This window comes from Agelaius phoeniceus, chromosome 1, assembly GCF_051311805.1.
Source record: "Agelaius phoeniceus isolate bAgePho1 chromosome 1, bAgePho1.hap1, whole genome shotgun sequence".
NCBI classification, from domain to species: Eukaryota; Metazoa; Chordata; class Aves; order Passeriformes; family Icteridae; genus Agelaius; species Agelaius phoeniceus.
In genome coordinates, this window is record NC_135265.1 from 82496513 (window position 1) to 82513696 (window position 17184).

The window sequence follows — 17184 nt, forward strand, 5'->3', positions numbered from 1 at the left end:
TAAAAAGGAGAGGAACTGAGGTCTACAGAGACTAGGAGGATGAGGGTGGATGGAGTAGGGGAGCACAAAAATGTGTACAGGCCCTTCTGTATACGTTTTGGGGGTGTGTTTATATAATATATATTTTTGGTAGTCTCGGGCAGCACTAAGGATCCTGGAGACTGCACGTCATCCGGCCTTGGCATAAAATGAAGGGATGGTCTGGAAGTTTCCCTTTAAGCAGCTGTGGGGGTTCCAGAAAAATTGGATACAAACAAATCAGCCCAAGAAAGCTAAATCTATGCCTTTACTGTTAGTAAAATCTGAGCAAAGATGCAATCATCCTATGTGTTTCTATTTAGGGGCTGAAGGTGACCTTGACACATTTGGTCTCTGAAGTGTGGATTCCTCAAAAGGAGCAGTCAGAGCTATGTTTCAGTGTATGCAATCTGTGCATACATACTGTATGCTTATAAGATTCCAAAGTGATAAATGAAAAATGATGGCTACAAAGCTACCAAAGTGATTTTGTATATGATGGAGACATCAGTGACACTTCATGTAATTTAGTCTTTGACTGATGAAAGCTGTCAGCCACTGAGCAACCATCGGGATAGATGTCACTAAAGAAATTGAATTTTCACAACATTGTTAGTTTGGTTTTTTTTTTTTTTAGGGAATAGATTTTTTTCCTGAAAGCTTGTAAATGGAAATCATTACAAAGATCATCATCATTAAGAATTAGATAAACCATGGAAATTAAAGCAATCTAAATAAAATAAGAGGATTTTTCAGGCCGGGAAAAAATAGAGTGTATTTATATCATTATTTTTGAGACACAAATACACAGAGCAGGACAGTGTATGCTCTGAAGAAAACCCACAAGAGGTTTTCCTTTATTGAAACAAGTAAGTCAAGAGCCATTCATTCCTCATTTAACTTTAGGCTATTTGACATCTCCTTATTTGTTGTTTCACATTGAGAGCATTACACCAGATTTCTGCTGGTCAGTTTTCTGTTGTGTCAAGTTTTACTACTTTTAAACATACTTAAAAATATAACTTAAATTTTTAACCATTGTATTGAAGGAAGAAAATAAAGTTATGATTTATTCTCTTTAGAAGAACTTTTTCTTTCTCTCTCTTTTTTTTTTCCTTTTTTTTTTTTTTTTGGTGTTGTGATATATTTTAGGATCTAGTAAAAAATAAGCAAGTTTGTATTTACAAGGTTCAGGCATGTGCAGGGATGTTCCTCATCTGTGTAAAACCTCTGTATGTGAATACATGGGGTCTTGAGTATGAGCATTGTAGTAATAAAGAATTTGACCTTTTGTTTTTGCAAACTCTGATGGTTTGGATATTTCAGCTATAGGATGGTCTTTGAAAATCTTTGTGCCTTCCGTTTTTAATTTTACATGGTTTATTTCAGGAAAAGATTTATTAACTTGATATTTCACAGAAACTTTAAAATATCTGTATCTTACTACAGGATTTAGTGAGTAACTAAAAATGTGGATGAACTTTCAGAAAGATCTAACAGAAACAAATTTTTTTCCTTCTGGCTTCTTATTCCAGGATTCCGATAGCTTTGTCAGGGTTCCCTATGTTTCTGATTAACATCTTCAGAAGACAGAACTGATGCAGAGAGGAACTGTCTGATTTTTCTGTTGCAGTTCTCACTGAATCAGAGATCTATATGCAAGGTCTGATATAGAAGAGTGTCATTTGGATTGGTGGAACCCCCTTTGCTTATAGTCATGGGAGTTAATCAGGGGATTAGGGGAAACATTAAACAGTGCTTTCATGTGTGTGTCACATCTCTGTAGTGTGTGGTAAAAATCTTGTTGATGTATAAATTAAATAAATCATCATCTTTGCATGGTAGTGTTAAAGGGCTACAAAGTGAAGTAGCAGCCTACTTGTCCCTTATGCAATCTGCTCTGGTGGGAGGTGTCTCTGCCTATGGGATGCCCTGACCAGGGTTGGACCTAGGTCATCTTTAAGGTCACTTTTAACCAAAGCCATTCTGTCATTATCTGATACTAATTGTATATTATTTGTACTAATTTGCATAATCTGTGCAGACTGAACCATTGGATGGTTCAGGCCACCTATCCCATTGGATCCCTCTGTTGCTTATCTAAGAACTGGTGAAAGAATCCAGAAGCCTGGTGAGATACCTGTGTGTTTTGAATGCTTACCTTGATAGAAAAGCCACACATAAATGAATAGGTGGGGAACAGGAGTGCTCTGTAGCAGAGATGTGGGATGGGAGCTCTGAGCTGCCTTACCTCTCCTTGTCCTTCATATCAGTCTGCTAAACCTGTGAAAGCAGAATATATTGGTTATTGATAGAAAGAAGCAAATCAAAAGCTGGTAATTAGCTGGGAGTTGAGAGGAGTTGGGAGTCTGAAATGCATTTGGAGATGATGCCACGGGGCTGAGTGGATTCGCCATAGAAGTTGTGGTCTCCTCCACTGTATTTTGGTTGCCTTAGTTGTGCACCAGTTTGCTGAGAAGTGTTTATTTAATACCCAGTGCCCTTTAAAACTGTACCAAAGACCTTCAGGACTGAACCTACTGCAAGAAGATGAAGTTGCCTTTATTATCTAACTGAAGCAGGCTGTCACAATAGTCATTTCATGACACTTTGGAACTTTTCCAGTAGTTCTTTATGGTAGTAACTGCTTTAATATAATCTTTATTTTGGAAGTTTGCCTAATATTAATGTGCAGAATACCCACTAACAGTTTTGTTTTAACAGTAAAATTTTGTCCTTTAGATTGCTGATTCACATTTAAAATGTATTATATAAAGTTTCTATGAGAGCTAAATACCAGGTACTGTCAAGTACTTTTATGCAGTGATAAACTAAATGACAGAGAATTGTTTTAAGTTGGATATAATTAAAAAAAAAAAAAAAACCCAGCTATTTGAAATTGCTGTATCATGGTCTTCCTTCTGGTTTCTCTTTACATCCATGTGCAAATTTTGGCACATTTTTTAGTACAGTTTACAAATATAAAATAGTATGTCCAGATGGCTACAGCAATAATCTGTGATGTGATGATCTTCTTTTTTAATTATTCAACACATGTGACTCCAGTCTCTCTGTGGCATTTTCCCAATTTATATAGAATGCAACAGCTAAGCTTGCATTACTTTCTTATTGCCTCTTTTTTTACCTGCTTCAATTAACTTTGCCTTTGCTTGAAACTACTTTTGTACATCTTCCAGATTTGACCATCTCCCAGTCCTGAACTTGTGCTTTTAGTTCAATCAAGCTTTGTTTCTAAATGGGTTTTTTTAGTGTTTTTTTAGTTTTTTGGACAGCTTTCAAAACACAAGCTTTTGTAATTTAAGAGTATTTTATATATAATGAAGTTTCAGTACATTGTTAATGTAAATTAAGTCACAGCTTTACTTGTAGTTGTGACCCTGGTCCCACATATATTCTTAATTCTCATTGGTGAAATTTCAAAATTCACTTTCTCTGTGACTGAAAAGCTTGCAGTATGAGACTCAGACCTTAGCAGAAAATGGAAACATGACTGTACTTGGTCAGAGGGGCATCCAGCCCAGCATCTGGTCTTAGGAGTAGACAGCACATGGCTCAGGAAAGAGGGTAAGACCATAGCAAGCAGCAAGTGGGATTTTCCCAGAACATTGTTTCAGTTTTAGGCTCAGGAAGCTCCTGAATTTCACACTGCAAAATGGGAGTTTCTAAATATTTTATAGCTAGCAATGGGTCAATTTTCTGAAGGTCTTCCTGACCCCATTTTGAAACTCTGTAATTTTTTAAAATGAACGGGGGCCCTGTTGTACAGGCTCTGTTCTGAACTCCTGTTACTCTCAGCACTTGAAACTGTATTTCTCCTACAGAACAGCTTGTGTTCCATGTCATGATGGTGTTGACAGTCTGTTGGGCCCTAAGAAAATGTGTTTGGTTTGTCAATAATAGTACCAACTGGAAAAGGAGCAGGCAAGTGTTGTGTAGAGAGAAAAGAGAAGATGAAATGCAAGGCTATATGCATTGATCCCTTATTTGCTACAGTTTTTCCTTCTCCATTTCCTTTTCCTGCTCCAGCTGACACTTTTGGCCTTTCCTGGATCACTTTCTTTCACGTCATGCCTTTCCCTTGTTAAACCTCTTCTGTTTCTTCTTTCACTTTTCAGACTTTTATTTGCAAAAATCATTACCATTTCATTTTTTTCCATTATTTTGTAAAAGAAAAATTTGCTGACTTTGTAGTTTGTCAGAGGTGGAGTATCCTTCCTTTTATTGCCTCGTTTGTGATGGGCAGTCTAAGGATCAGAGTTCAGTGGATGTTCCGGGCGTGGTATGGGGAAAGGCTCTCTCAATGACTAGAACAAGGCACTACATATGAGTGGAAGGAAACTTTAAGTAGGAATCTGTATCTTGGGAGGATATCAAAAAGGTTAAGGAACTATTGGATAGCTAAGAAAAAAAAAAGGGATTTCAAAAGAAGTGCTGAGATTTTGTTGGAACTTGGGCTTAGTCTGTGCTGATTTGACTTTATTCCTACCCTAAATAGCCTGTGGTTCTTGCCTGCATGGTCTTGCTGGGTTGTCCTGTGTGCTTGCTCAGGGAGCTGAGCTCCACGGGCTCTACACCCCACTGATGAGGCAGAGAAGCCCACAATGTGATAATTGAGTTCCAAGGTGTTGTTACAAACTCCTACCTTCACTCAGGCCAGTGTTCTTGAAGCAGTGCTTCCTTTGCTGAAATCACAAATATCAGCTCTGGGAGAAGTGCTGGGGAAATAGCTTTGATGACAGATTCTTGTTTTATGACTTGTCACCCCTAGCTACAGATATTAGCTGTCTTTTGGCAGAATGTCACTATGAATTCAAGGACTGATTTTTGACTGTGCTAGTCCATGACAGCTGATGGCTGTCTGCCTCTTGCAGAACTTAAAATTCATGCCACTGCAGAAGTGAATGACAGTATTAAAAAAAAGTTGAAGGAACTCAGTAATCATTTTTTTAATTGAAGCTGACTCTCACTTTATGCAAATACAAATTAGAATATGCTACTCTGCTGCATAGTAAACAGTCTCCATTGCTGGGTCCAGTGATAACACTTGATGGTGTATGGCTGGCTTATTTCACTGAAGAAGATCTGTAGCTTCCAGTCTCATCTCAATGTTTAGTGAGGTGATCTTTGAGCTATTGCTCTAATCTAATTGTGTATCTGACTGATGTGCAAATTGTTTTTCTAAAGGTATACCGAGTAAGGAATGTATTTCTAAGTAATTATACTATAAAGAGGTATAGGTTTGGGGTTTTTGTGCATTTGACAGGTAATAGTATGTGCTACTGTAAAAACAACTGCTTGGAGGATTTTTTTGGCTTTTTTGTTTCTTTTTTTTTGAAAGAGCGCTCTTGATGCCTGCTTCTGGCCTCCATCCCTTTTTTCTTCTGGGCTCTAGGGCTTGTCACTACTGGTGAATTGAAAGCATACACATTGCCTTAGAATTTAGCTCAATTTTTTGGTAGGTGTGGTGACAGTCTTTTTTATGTGTTCTTTTCTCTAACAATCTTCCTCTCAAATGTTTTGCATTAGTTTGAGGAGTTTGGCTTTAAAAAATCAAGAAGAATTACAGAAAGAGGCACTGAGCTACATTGCAGGGGTATTCATGATGCCTTCTTTCTGGATTTGTCTACATGCTTACTAGTGATACGCAGCAGTGTGGCCTTTTTTTTGGTGAAGAGGAAACAACAGTTCTCCTGTTTTCTTGTCACTTGCAGCAGCAAGCAAGTGTTCTCTTCTTTTAATAAATTGTAAAAAAAGTACCACTAGCCATACAGTAGACAAACTAGGTATTTTTCATAAAATTGGCATGACCAAAGATGAAATAATTACTACTATTTTAAAGTGTGTGCAGTAGCAAATGGGACGACATCTTTCTTTGTACTCATAATTCTGTTGTCATGAACCCATAGAATGTGCAATTTGTTCCATTAGTTAAATACTTTTTCCCCAGGCTTGTACTAGCACAAAAAGGTCATCTGGAGTAGTTACTTCACATGAGCAATTCTTTTTCCAAATCTTTACTGTTTTGCAAAGATGTGGAGCAAAGTGCCCAGGGAAAGTGGAATGAGTCTCCTGCAACAAATTACATGAGCAGCATCTACAAGAGTAAACATTGGTGTGCATGCAAAGAAACCCCAGACCTGCTTGTGAATGCCCGTACCCAGAACCTGTTCTGAAACTGGCATCTTTTAACCATGCCAAACTTGCTGTTTGTACACTTATATTGACATAGACTCACTTCATCTTTTTACTAAAAGTGTAGCTTAAATCTATCACTTACAGAATCAGCAAAGATAGTTATTTGAAACCATCTTGCTTTGGAACAGCTGCAGCTAGTGTGGCAGCTTTTGCATACAGTGGCTTATTTTGATTGAACAAAGGAAAATGTAGTTTATAATTCAGAGGTAAATTGTACTTTCAACACAGTGTACTTTAAGTGATCTAGAAATATTGACATCCTGATTATTTGACTTTATATGTATGACTTCAGTGCCTGTAGGGAATAGTCTTTAAATGAATCTGCTTGGACCTAGCAGTAGCAGTTACCTGCCTTGCATGCTTAGCTGTGCCCACTTTTTCTCTTTTTTTGGTTCAGCTGAAACAGAAAATCTTGATTTGCTGGGTTTTTTCTTTATCAATTACTGTTGTTGGAGAAACCAAATGCTACATTTGTAAAATATAATACCTTTGCCTAATGGGCCTCATTCATCTTTATATTTCTTCTAGGCAAGCTGGATCAAAAGACAGGGAATGAGGGATAGAATAAGTGCACAAGACCCTTTACATACAGGAATAAAATAGTATATTGAAATAAATTGCATCTTATAGTGCTGCTTCTTCTGCTTTCTTTTTTATTTTGCATCTTCAGATTGTTTTACAAACTTGTAACATGCAATTTATTGAAAGTCTGAATAAAGGTCTCTGATAGCAAAGTTATGCAAATGACAGGTCAATGTGCAAATATTTGGCAATAGTTAAATGCTGGTCGTTGTCACTATTTGGATATATGTTTTGAAGAGTTTTGACCTGACCATTATTGTCATTGTTGAGAGAGATTTACATATGGAAATTATACAGAAATCAAGGAAACTGGCTGATTCTTTTCATGTTCAGTGTTCTCTTGGCTTTGTCTTGTCTTGCCATATTGCTTCAGGCTACTTATCCCTTCTTGGCATGAAAGCTGCACTTTCAGTAAGGAGAGGGCGTGATTTCAGGAAAGATTACTTTGTCTGCTTCAAGTCTTCTGACTTGTTGCAGTGTCTCAGGTCTGTGTAGCTGCTTCCACAGGCTCACTCTTACAGCTGCTGTCTTGGGCAGCGATGGAGCTGGTGCAGTGGTCCTGGCTCAAGGATGTACAGAAGGGAGCAATCCAGCCTGTACAAATTCTGTGGAAAAAGATAGAGTTTTGAAGTCTTTTCTAAGGTGTCTGTTCATTGCTTCATGCTATGGGTGTATGTTGAAAGGTGTATGTTTCTTTGTAGGGGGTTTAATTGTATTTTTTGTGAGGGTTGAGGTTGTATGGGTTTTTTGGTTCTTGGGGGAAGAGTTTTGGTTGGTTGGTTTTCCTTCTTTTGTTTGTGCATCTTTAAAAAATACATTTTTTATTTTTTACTCTAGCAGTGTATTAGGTGCAGTCTCCAGACTCCTTTCTCCTTCCATGCATTAACTGGTGTAGTGAAATGGGTAGAAACTTAAAGAAGTTGTGATAAGGTTTTTATCTACTGCCTTGATTTACTGTTCTTCTGTCAGTTAGGGCCTCTGAAGATTCTCCTCCAAGTTGTTGCAAGTAAGCTTCTCCTCACAGTTCCCTACAATAATGTAATAAATCAAAACACATCAAAATCATTCATAGACTTAAATTAATAAAATAGTGCAATACACATAAACAGCTAGAGGTTGAGGTAGAGAGTAGTTTATTTAGGCTGTTACTCTTTTTTTCTGAGATGTATGGTCAGAAGTGTATTCACACCATTCTTTTTTCCTCCTCCTTTCTCCTTGTTTTTGGATATTCTAAATGAGAGAGTGTTTCCTGTCTCAGTTTTTGCCATGTGAGATACATGCAGTGCGAGGAAGAGTTCAGCTAGTAAAGAAAAAGTCTTTGACCCCAAAATTCTTCCACAGCATGACTATAACATGCAAACAACTGTGTCAGAGGCCACCTATGGCATGTAAGTAGTCTGTCATGAAAGTGAATGCTTTTTGGATTTAGAGGCCAAGGAACGGTGGTGTTGTGAAGCAATCTTTGTTTCTGCTACTGAGTATTGCTCACAGGGGACAGGTGGGAGAAGTCCTCTTGATGCCTGCAGGTACAAGATATCAGACATTTACATAGTTTATATCTTAGTCCTTACTAATACCACTATTAGTCCCATGAAATTAAGTATCCTTTTTGTAATGGAAACCAAGCCATCCATAACTATTTGTGTATTTAATATTTGGATGAAGGGTGGTGGTCCTTTTCTTTCTTCCTGGAGAAACAGGATTATCTTTTTGCTGTGTTTGCTGAGTAGAGCTGGTTTTTTTTGAAACTTGGCTGGGATATGGAACCCTGGTTACATAAGGACCATGGGCTTCATTGGCAGCCAGAGAGATAAAGAAGGCTGAGATTTCGGTACAAATGTTTCATTTCATTCTTGTTTAATTATTTTCCACTATATTCACACATTCATGAGTATTTATGAGACTTTCAAAATTAAGAGAAATAAAGTTTTGTTGGTTTTTTTTGGTTTTGTTGGTTTTTTTTTTTGTTGTTTAACATGGAATTACTGTATTCCTAGGTCTTGGGATATTTGCTGCTGTACTGTGTGCAAGAAAAACATTTTTTGAGACCTTCATGAAGGTATCAGGCCTTTATTTTGCTTGCACAAATATCTTACAGAAATTTGAATTAAAGTAGCTGTTAGTAGTGCATTTGTATGATCTTTAAATTAGGAATAGGAGCACTACAACCCACATAAACTACTTGAATTTGTCTAAGAATAGTGCATCATACATATAAATATCAATCTTACAGAAAATGAACTATAAAGCATTGGAACATGTGCTTTATGCACTACATACATTAGTATCCAGAATTTCTATGACCAAATACTGCCTGTTCTAAGCCACAGGCAATTTGTAGGGCCAGATTCTTATTGATAAATGACATCATAAGACACTACTGAGGAAGGTAAGGATATGAATCTAACTACCTCAAAGCTTCTCCTTTTTTTGCATTAACTTAAGAAATTTTAGCAAAGAAGCTAAAATTGACTATTGAATTTACTGCTCAGATGTATTATGCCTTTGATCTATTTATTTTAGTTTAAATGAATGAGGATTAGAAGTATCCATGTCTAGGCGGGAAGACTACTAAAGGCAGCAAAATAAAGTGGTAAGAGAAGAACAGTTAGTCTTATGAAGTCTGGTGCTAGTCATGTTAGGGACCAGGGTTTACTATCCATTCTGCTTTCTGAATGTAGCTTTTAGAGCACACTGCTGTTATTGTGGAGTGTCTTTTCATTAACAGTCCTTTGTTTTATGCATTTAGGATGTTTATTTTACGCAAACAGAATGTTTCCACCTTATTAAACAGCACAGTACAATTCAGTGAGATCAAGCATATTAGAACTCAAAATTGCTGATTTTCTTTTCCTGAATGTCTCCATTAATTAGCAGAGTGACATTTCTGCCTTTATGGAGCTGTCTTAAATCTCTGGTCTTCCCCCATGAAAGGCAGTGATGTCTCATTTCTGCATGTCATCAGCACGCAAGCCTCTGTGACTCACTTAATCTGCTAGTGGTGAAGGTTTCTTTTGGGTTGTATGATTAGGTTGTAACTGGTAGGCACAGTTTTAGTGAGGAAATGAAAGGAACTGGGTTGGCTCTAAAATTATAATGGCACTGTACATATTCTATTACTTATATAAGGGTCTGGTTATTGGATGTTTCAAAAAATCAGGGAGTTGAACTTCAACTTTTTTTCTGATTCAGAATGAAAACCATTGCATTGTTCATTGATGTCTAAATTTTCCTAGAAAGGGGTCTTCATCATTTGAGTCTGCAATTCACAGCCTTGTCATCAGTCAGGAAATGAATGGGGACTAAGCCAGTGTCAGAAGCAGTGACCCTCACTGCTGTAAAACAAAAGTGTGTGTCAGAGCGTTGAGGTGAATCTTGCCCTACCCCTTTCTGTGCTGTTCCATACAAACTGTACAGACAGGCAAAAAAATACATGTTCTAGGGCTGTTGTTCTCTCAAAGTAGTCATTCACATGAGGGAGCAATTCCTCTTCTACCTTGTGCTTTCAAGAATTCAAAGCACTCCTTCGTCTCTGGGGAAAGCAAGGCAAGAGGCAGTGGATTTAAGTGAACAGGGAAGAGAGATTTAAATATGTTTGCTCTGTTTAAGAGGATAAAATAAAAAATGTTGGAGAACATTCTTTTCCCCTCATGTTACAAAATAAAAGAGAGGGGGAAGTGAATATTGATTTTTTAATCCTGCTGGGTGATCAGTTTTCCTAAATTGGGTAACTGATGATAGGTTTGTGAAGTGATTAGAGGAGCAGCTGACAGCATAATTTTGAGTAGTCAGATGCTGCACAAAAAGGAAGCAATGTTGTTTTGTTTTAAACGCCAAGAATTGTCTATTTTTTCCTACAGTTTGCTCTTGTTCTTAAATAAATTTCTTTGAATTCTCCAGGTGCTTTTCCCACATGAGTGCAAGAAGAGTAGACAGTTAAAAGAAGTGACTGCTGTGGAGGACAGCATGACCACCATGAAAGGAAGCTGCTTCCTCACACTGCTCTTGGCAGGACTTGGGGTGTTAGGAATACTGGAGTCAACAACAACAGAAGATACCCACTGCCACAGAGCTGAGCACCCAATTATTGCATACAAAGGTAAGATGTAAATGCCTAAAATCTTTTCCAGAAGTAGGCTAAGTATTGTGTAATCACTTCATGGAAACCTCTGCTTTTAATGTAGAATGACATGGGAAAAAAGGTGTATTCAGTGCTGTTACATAAAAATCTGGGCTCTATTCTATGCAAATTAAATACAACTAAGCTTTCAAATTTTGTTCAGCATTTGTAGCTGAATATATCACTTAAAGGTGGGTGACCCATTTTCCTTTGTGATTAAACCCAGCCTGTACTGTTGCATGGAGTTACTCCTTTCCAAGTGCACAATTCTACATGTGTGCCCTTAATTTCATGAAGGACTGTGTTCAATAGCCTCCCCTTCTTCATAAAGGCGTTAAACAGGATGGGTCCCAGGATCAACCCTTGTGTTATTCCACTTGTTGGTGGCTCAGGTGGAGTAAGGGGTATTAAACATTTACTCTCCAAATGATAGTTCTAGCTAAACAACAGATGCCTTCTTTGATACCTTAGTGGTGGTATTGAGTCCCTAAGCATCATCCATATCTGCTGCCACTAGGTCGGATCTGCCCAAGTCAGATGTTTTCCCTGTTCAACCTTTCATCCCTGTTCAAACTTCCTTTACTATTGGAGCAGTAGAAGCTTTTCCTGTTGTCCTTGACATTCCATGCAAATGGTAACTCCCACTGAACTTAGTTTAACCTGATGTAATCCTTGCATGCCCATATGGTCTTCCTAAATTCCTCCTTGTCCCTGCTCATGCCTGATACAGCCCTTTTTGCATTGGAGCTACATGAGTTCCTTCTTTCACCAGGAGAGCCTCTTCATACATGTGGTTGTCATCTTGAGTGTTGGGGTGGAACGCTGAGGAACAGTTGGACAAAGTAAAAAATACTTGGAGGATGTTTTCTGTAAAAACCTGAGGCAGTTAATAACTTATCTGCCTTTTTTTTGTTTATTTGAATTGAGAATTTTCCATTACTGGCACAACTTAGAGGGAGTTCCAAATAGTTTCTAGTTATGAGGATGTAGGGATTAAGATGTATTATATTACACACTGCATTCCTCCTGTTTCTCTAAGAAAGCACATGTGTAAGTTTTTTATTTCAATGAATTAGAATTTATTGAATTTTAATTGGAAAAAGATTTGTTTCCATTCTTTTCATAAACTTTGAGAAAATAATGTTGTGTTTTTTCCAGGAACTATTTTGTTCTGGCACTTTAATGGTTTAATAATAGTAATGGTACCAGCTGTCCTGTTCTTCAATACACTGGAGAATGAACTCCGTACCTCAGAACAGCAAACCACCAGTGTATTGTGAAGGAGGGACCCTTATCACTCCCTTATTGATGGGCTAAATAGTGTGAGTTATTCTGATGAAATACCTGATTTACTTAGCATTCATATTGTGGTATAATTTAGTTTAAAATGCTATTTTTTATCAGAACATGCATACACAATACTCTAAATTAAAGTAATTAAAGTAGAACAGTTAAAATTCTGGTACTTAACTTCTTAATTTCACAAACCAAGAGATCACTGCATGTATTTTTTGGTTTTGTATATGCAACTGTAAAAGAAAATAATTGAGACTCATTAGCAGTGCTATGTTCTAGAAGTTGATTAAAAATGTGTCATTTTATGAATCTAATTCAGCCAATATTTAGGACGGTTTCTTGAATTTTGCCCAATCCTGCCTTCTAGACCTCTCTTGTTCTTTGTCATATTTAATTTCTAGTGATGTCCTTCCAGTTCTAAATCATTATGCTAAGGCTTTTTGGGAATAGAGGCCATATCGTTCCAGTTGCATTTTTTGATATAGCCAAAGATAGTGTCACAGTTTGAATTTACCCAAAAAAAAAAAAAAAAATTATTTTTACTGTAAATATATGTGGGAAACATAATTATATAGAAACATTAATGGTCAGATCTTTAATATGAGATCTAGTAAGATTTTGAATGCCAAGGTCCCTCTTGACCTTTTGGTAAAAATAGTATTAATTAGTACATATCCATGACATACCTTTATGAACCATCATCTCTTGAAAACTATTCTAACAAGCTGTAGTTCATACTTCACACAATGGTCTTCTGGGAGTCCTTAATAACTCTTGAAAGGTATGTGTAGAAACACATTTGCAGTGCAGTATACAGCATGTGATAGCCGGGTAACCTAGTTGGTGTGGGCACAGAGCATTTGATTTGTAGTTGCAGGATGGCCAGTTAATGGAAAACAGATGTTTTGGGACCCCAGGATAAAGTGCCTGAGAGGTTTATCTTTGAATCTGTGTGTTAGGAATGGCTTAATTGGGGTATGAGAATATAAGGAGAGAGATGTGTGTGAAAAGCCACTCTGAATGAATTGGCAAGTTTCAACCAAGCTTACTGATATCCATATTCTTCCTGAGGCATTTGCTGACTTTATGAATGCCTGTAGGAAGATGCTCTCTCTCTATTGATGTCATTAGTACTGCTAGATCAACATCGAGTTGAGAAATCAGTTTATTACAGTTAAAATCCCTTTGAGTGCTGCATTAATGCCCTGGTCTGTAAAGTCATCTTGTAGCAGTGTTAGATCCACCAGAGCTAAATACTGTATGGCTGTAGTACTGTAATGCTGTGTGGCATGCTGAACATCAACCAAGACTGAGTGGTAGGTGCTTTAGAGCTTGTAAACTCAGTACTAACTTTACAGAGATATCAACTCTTTTATTTTACTTATAACTGATCAAAGCCCTCTTTTTTTGTAGTTTCTGGTATGCCAAAGTAGCAATGTACTTATTTGATTTGTCTTCCTTTGAGAGGTAAGGTAGATCAAGTATAAACTATTAAATAAAACTAATGGAGTGAGAGTCTGGTGTAGTGTATGGGTGAACAGCTGCAAAAAAAAAACCTAATAAAAAGACAAAATAATCCCCAGGAGTTGTCACAGTGAAATATGAAATGGGAGTATATCTTCTGAAAGAGCTTGCTTTCTTTCCCACTGCTCATCAAAAATTGCTCACTTAGGTGATGATTCTGTCAGGCTACCTTGTGTAGAGATGCATATACTATTTCTAGCACTGATTTTTCCAGCTTAGTAGTTTTAGTTGAAGACTGTGATATATCTTCTGATAGGAAATGGCAAGAATTTCACCCAGTTGAGAACTTTTGCTCAAGTACTTTGTTAGCTGGTGGAAGAGGAAAAAGAAGATGCAGTAGCAGGTGATGCACACACTTTGAAAGGATTTTTGACATGATCTCAAAGATTTCATTTTATGTCTCTCATACATAATATTAATAACTATGTTGTAACAACCATGTTGTTTATCTACATAATTAATATTAGGACTGCAAAATGCACTTTTTTGCTCTCCCAGAATCTATAAGAAAGGCTGCTATAAATCAGAAAATGTTGGCAGCTCTAAAATTTCTTATCATACAGCTTCCTTAAACTAGAAAAAGGTGCTTTGTGTCTTCCTTGGAAGCTGAAAATTTCCTTTTCTCATTATTTAGAGTTGTTAGGAATTATCACAGAAAACAGATTTATATAAAATAGACCTCAAAGGATTGGATTGACAGGATCAGCCCAGGAGTGAGCAGTTCAGTGTTTCATGTGGTAAAACTGACTGATGGTGCGTGGTCCCTCTTTGAAGTCCCTTTCTCTCTCTCTCTCTCTCTAAGGAGGAGTCTGCATCTAGAAGTGGAAAAAATGTGCTAATCTGTTGAAATGCAGGCTTAAAGAAAAAGTTAACAAAAAAAAAGTAAAAAAAAAAAATCTGTCTTCATATGCTAGGAATTCATCAGCTATACTAATTCCAACAGTTGGAGTCAAGGGCTTACAAATCAACTGTAACTTAGAACTGAGTGAAAGGAAAAAGGGTGCAGATCACAGAATGGATACACAGAGACTCACTGTGAAATCCTTTGCACACCTTTCCAAATGCTTACAATGTAAAAAAAAAAGGAAATTATGCTTGAGGTAGCTTAAGAATTAGGGCAGAAAAAGGGCTTAAATAAGCTCTTCATTAAACATGGTCTTAAAAATTTTATTTGTATTAAATTTTATTTTATTTGGATATACTTTTTGTTTGCATATAGATATGAAACGTTAGCTCTGTAAGTGTATTAGGGTTTACTGATGGTAGTCTACTTGGAAAATAACCATTCTCCTATTATAGTGAAGGAATTATAGTATGGTATTTAACTTGAACAGTTAGAAAAGGCTGTAAAAACCACATTTGCTCTATGGGAAACAACGATGCTTTATAAAGGCTGAACTATTCTTAAGCAAAAAAAAACAAAGCAAAACAGTTTAGTGGTGTTATGTTTGTCTCAATATTTCCAGCATTTCATAGTCCACCTGCTCTACAGAACCTTTGTGGTAGCTCTCTGTGGACCTGACCTTTTATTAAATCATATAAAAACTCAACAAAACCAAACCAAAAATGAAAACAATCAACAAAAAGGATAAAAGTAGTTACAGTGGCAGCTTGTTTCCCCAGACACACACTTTTGCTGAACTTTGAAACACCAGACCTTTCCAAACTCAGCTGAAGACTTGTTCTGTAGACAGACCCTATCCATGAGGTAGAACTGAAGGGGCCATCACAACTGCTTAGCAGTGTGTGAGTGAACTGGAAAAAAAAATTGACCCAAATACAGTTTCAGGTGTGAAATTTTAGGTATTGATTGTCCGGCAGTTTACCTGCATAAAGTTGAATTTCTTAGGCTTTTCTATAAGAAATAAAATGCAGTTGTGAACTTGACTTAATTGATACTGGAAGAACAGCAGAGATCATATGCTGTGGGGCAAGTCTCGTTCTTTTAGGCTCTCATAAAATAATCAGAATTTGAAGTTGTGCTGTCTCAACAAAAAAGCATCAATTTACATAATTTTAGAAGCTATATTTAGGGATAATTTAAATACATACTGTGCTGTAACCAAGTTATCTGTTGAATAAACATGCTTAAAAATAGCATGTCTCAATCCATAGAAGAAATGAACTTAAACCCTTCATTTCAACTTGAGGTTAACCAGAAAAGAAAAATAGCATAGTTATTTTTGATTCCTTGGTTAGAGAATCCTAAGAAATATATTTTCTTAACCTTATTGTCTGACCACCACAGAATTCCCTTAGTTGATGTTTGTCTAAGTAATATAGACTCAGTACATTGCTCTGCTCATTTTATCCTTGGTTTGTGTATGGAGTGCATGCACTTAACATGTGCCAAGAGGAAATATGTGGGCTGAATGAAGGAGGATAAATGGCATATGAACTTGGTTTTGTTTGTACTCTTCTCTTTCTCCTAATCTTGTTGGAAGTTTTCTTTTAAACTAATAGTAGTCTACTAGGCTGCTTAGTTCTTTCTTTTTTTTCCCAATTTTTCATAAATACATTTCAAAGATGATCTGCCAAAATCTGCAGTGGGATTAAGGTGTATTGCTCTCCATTCTGTATTGTCTTTTGGGTTTTTTCTTTAAATGAAGATGATTCATCGGTGAAGAAGCATTGATTGCTAGATGTTGCAACTTTGGTTTGTCTAGATGATAGGACTACAAGATTGTTTGCACTACATTGCCAAGAACCAGCCCTTCTTAAAGAGAAAAATAATTCCTTTACCAGTTCTCTACTTTTTGTATTGAATCAGGTTTGCTTTTACTTTTGTACAGGTGATTAAGCTTCTGGTAGGGAACAGCAACCTTCAACTCTTTACTGTTAATTAAAAAATATCTCTGGAGACTGAAGGTTACTATCCTCCTATGTTTCCCTGAATCACCCAGTGTCATTGATGCCCATTCACATAAAAATGAAAGAATTTCAGGGGATGAATTCTCTAAGCAAAGGACTTGCATACAGCTACTTTTTTTTCCCCTCTGAAAGTGATCATTTTTTAAAGCAAGCATCAATTCAAAATTATTTTGGCATCAGGTGTTGGACCTTCATGGAATGCTAATAATTTTCATAAATTTTGATAATATAAAATTATCAATGGCTCCAATGACTAGTGAGCTGTGCAGACATGTCCTATGAGCCTTTCCATGGCTGATTTGTTCATTATTGCCCTAATGTGGCTCTTTAGGGCATGTGCAGTTCTCTGGTTGTTAACCAAGAGCAAAATGAGTGAGAGGCTCCTGCCGCATTCGACTTTCTGTACAAAGTGGGCAGATGGACTTAAAATCTGGATTTTTTTGTTCTTTTTTTTTTTTCCTTCTTCTTCAAAAGAGGTGTATTTTGGCTAAAATGTTGTAAATCATCCAAACTGGGATATGTTAAATAAACAGATCAGCAATCAAGAAATAGAGCTC

General features: G+C 36.8%; 1 protein-coding gene across 1 annotated transcript in view; it reads left to right on the forward strand.

The window, feature by feature from the left end:
• The window catches only part of SEMA5A (semaphorin 5A), a 314579-nt gene that overhangs the window by 88317 nt on the left and 209078 nt on the right, over nt 1-17184 (forward strand). Inside the window, exon 4 of the mRNA XM_054636324.2 lies at nt 10717-10915. Within this exon, the coding sequence (XP_054492299.1) occupies nt 10783-10915 (133 nt within the window). The 5' untranslated portion in view covers nt 10717-10782. The remainder of the gene's footprint in view (nt 1-10716; nt 10916-17184) is intronic.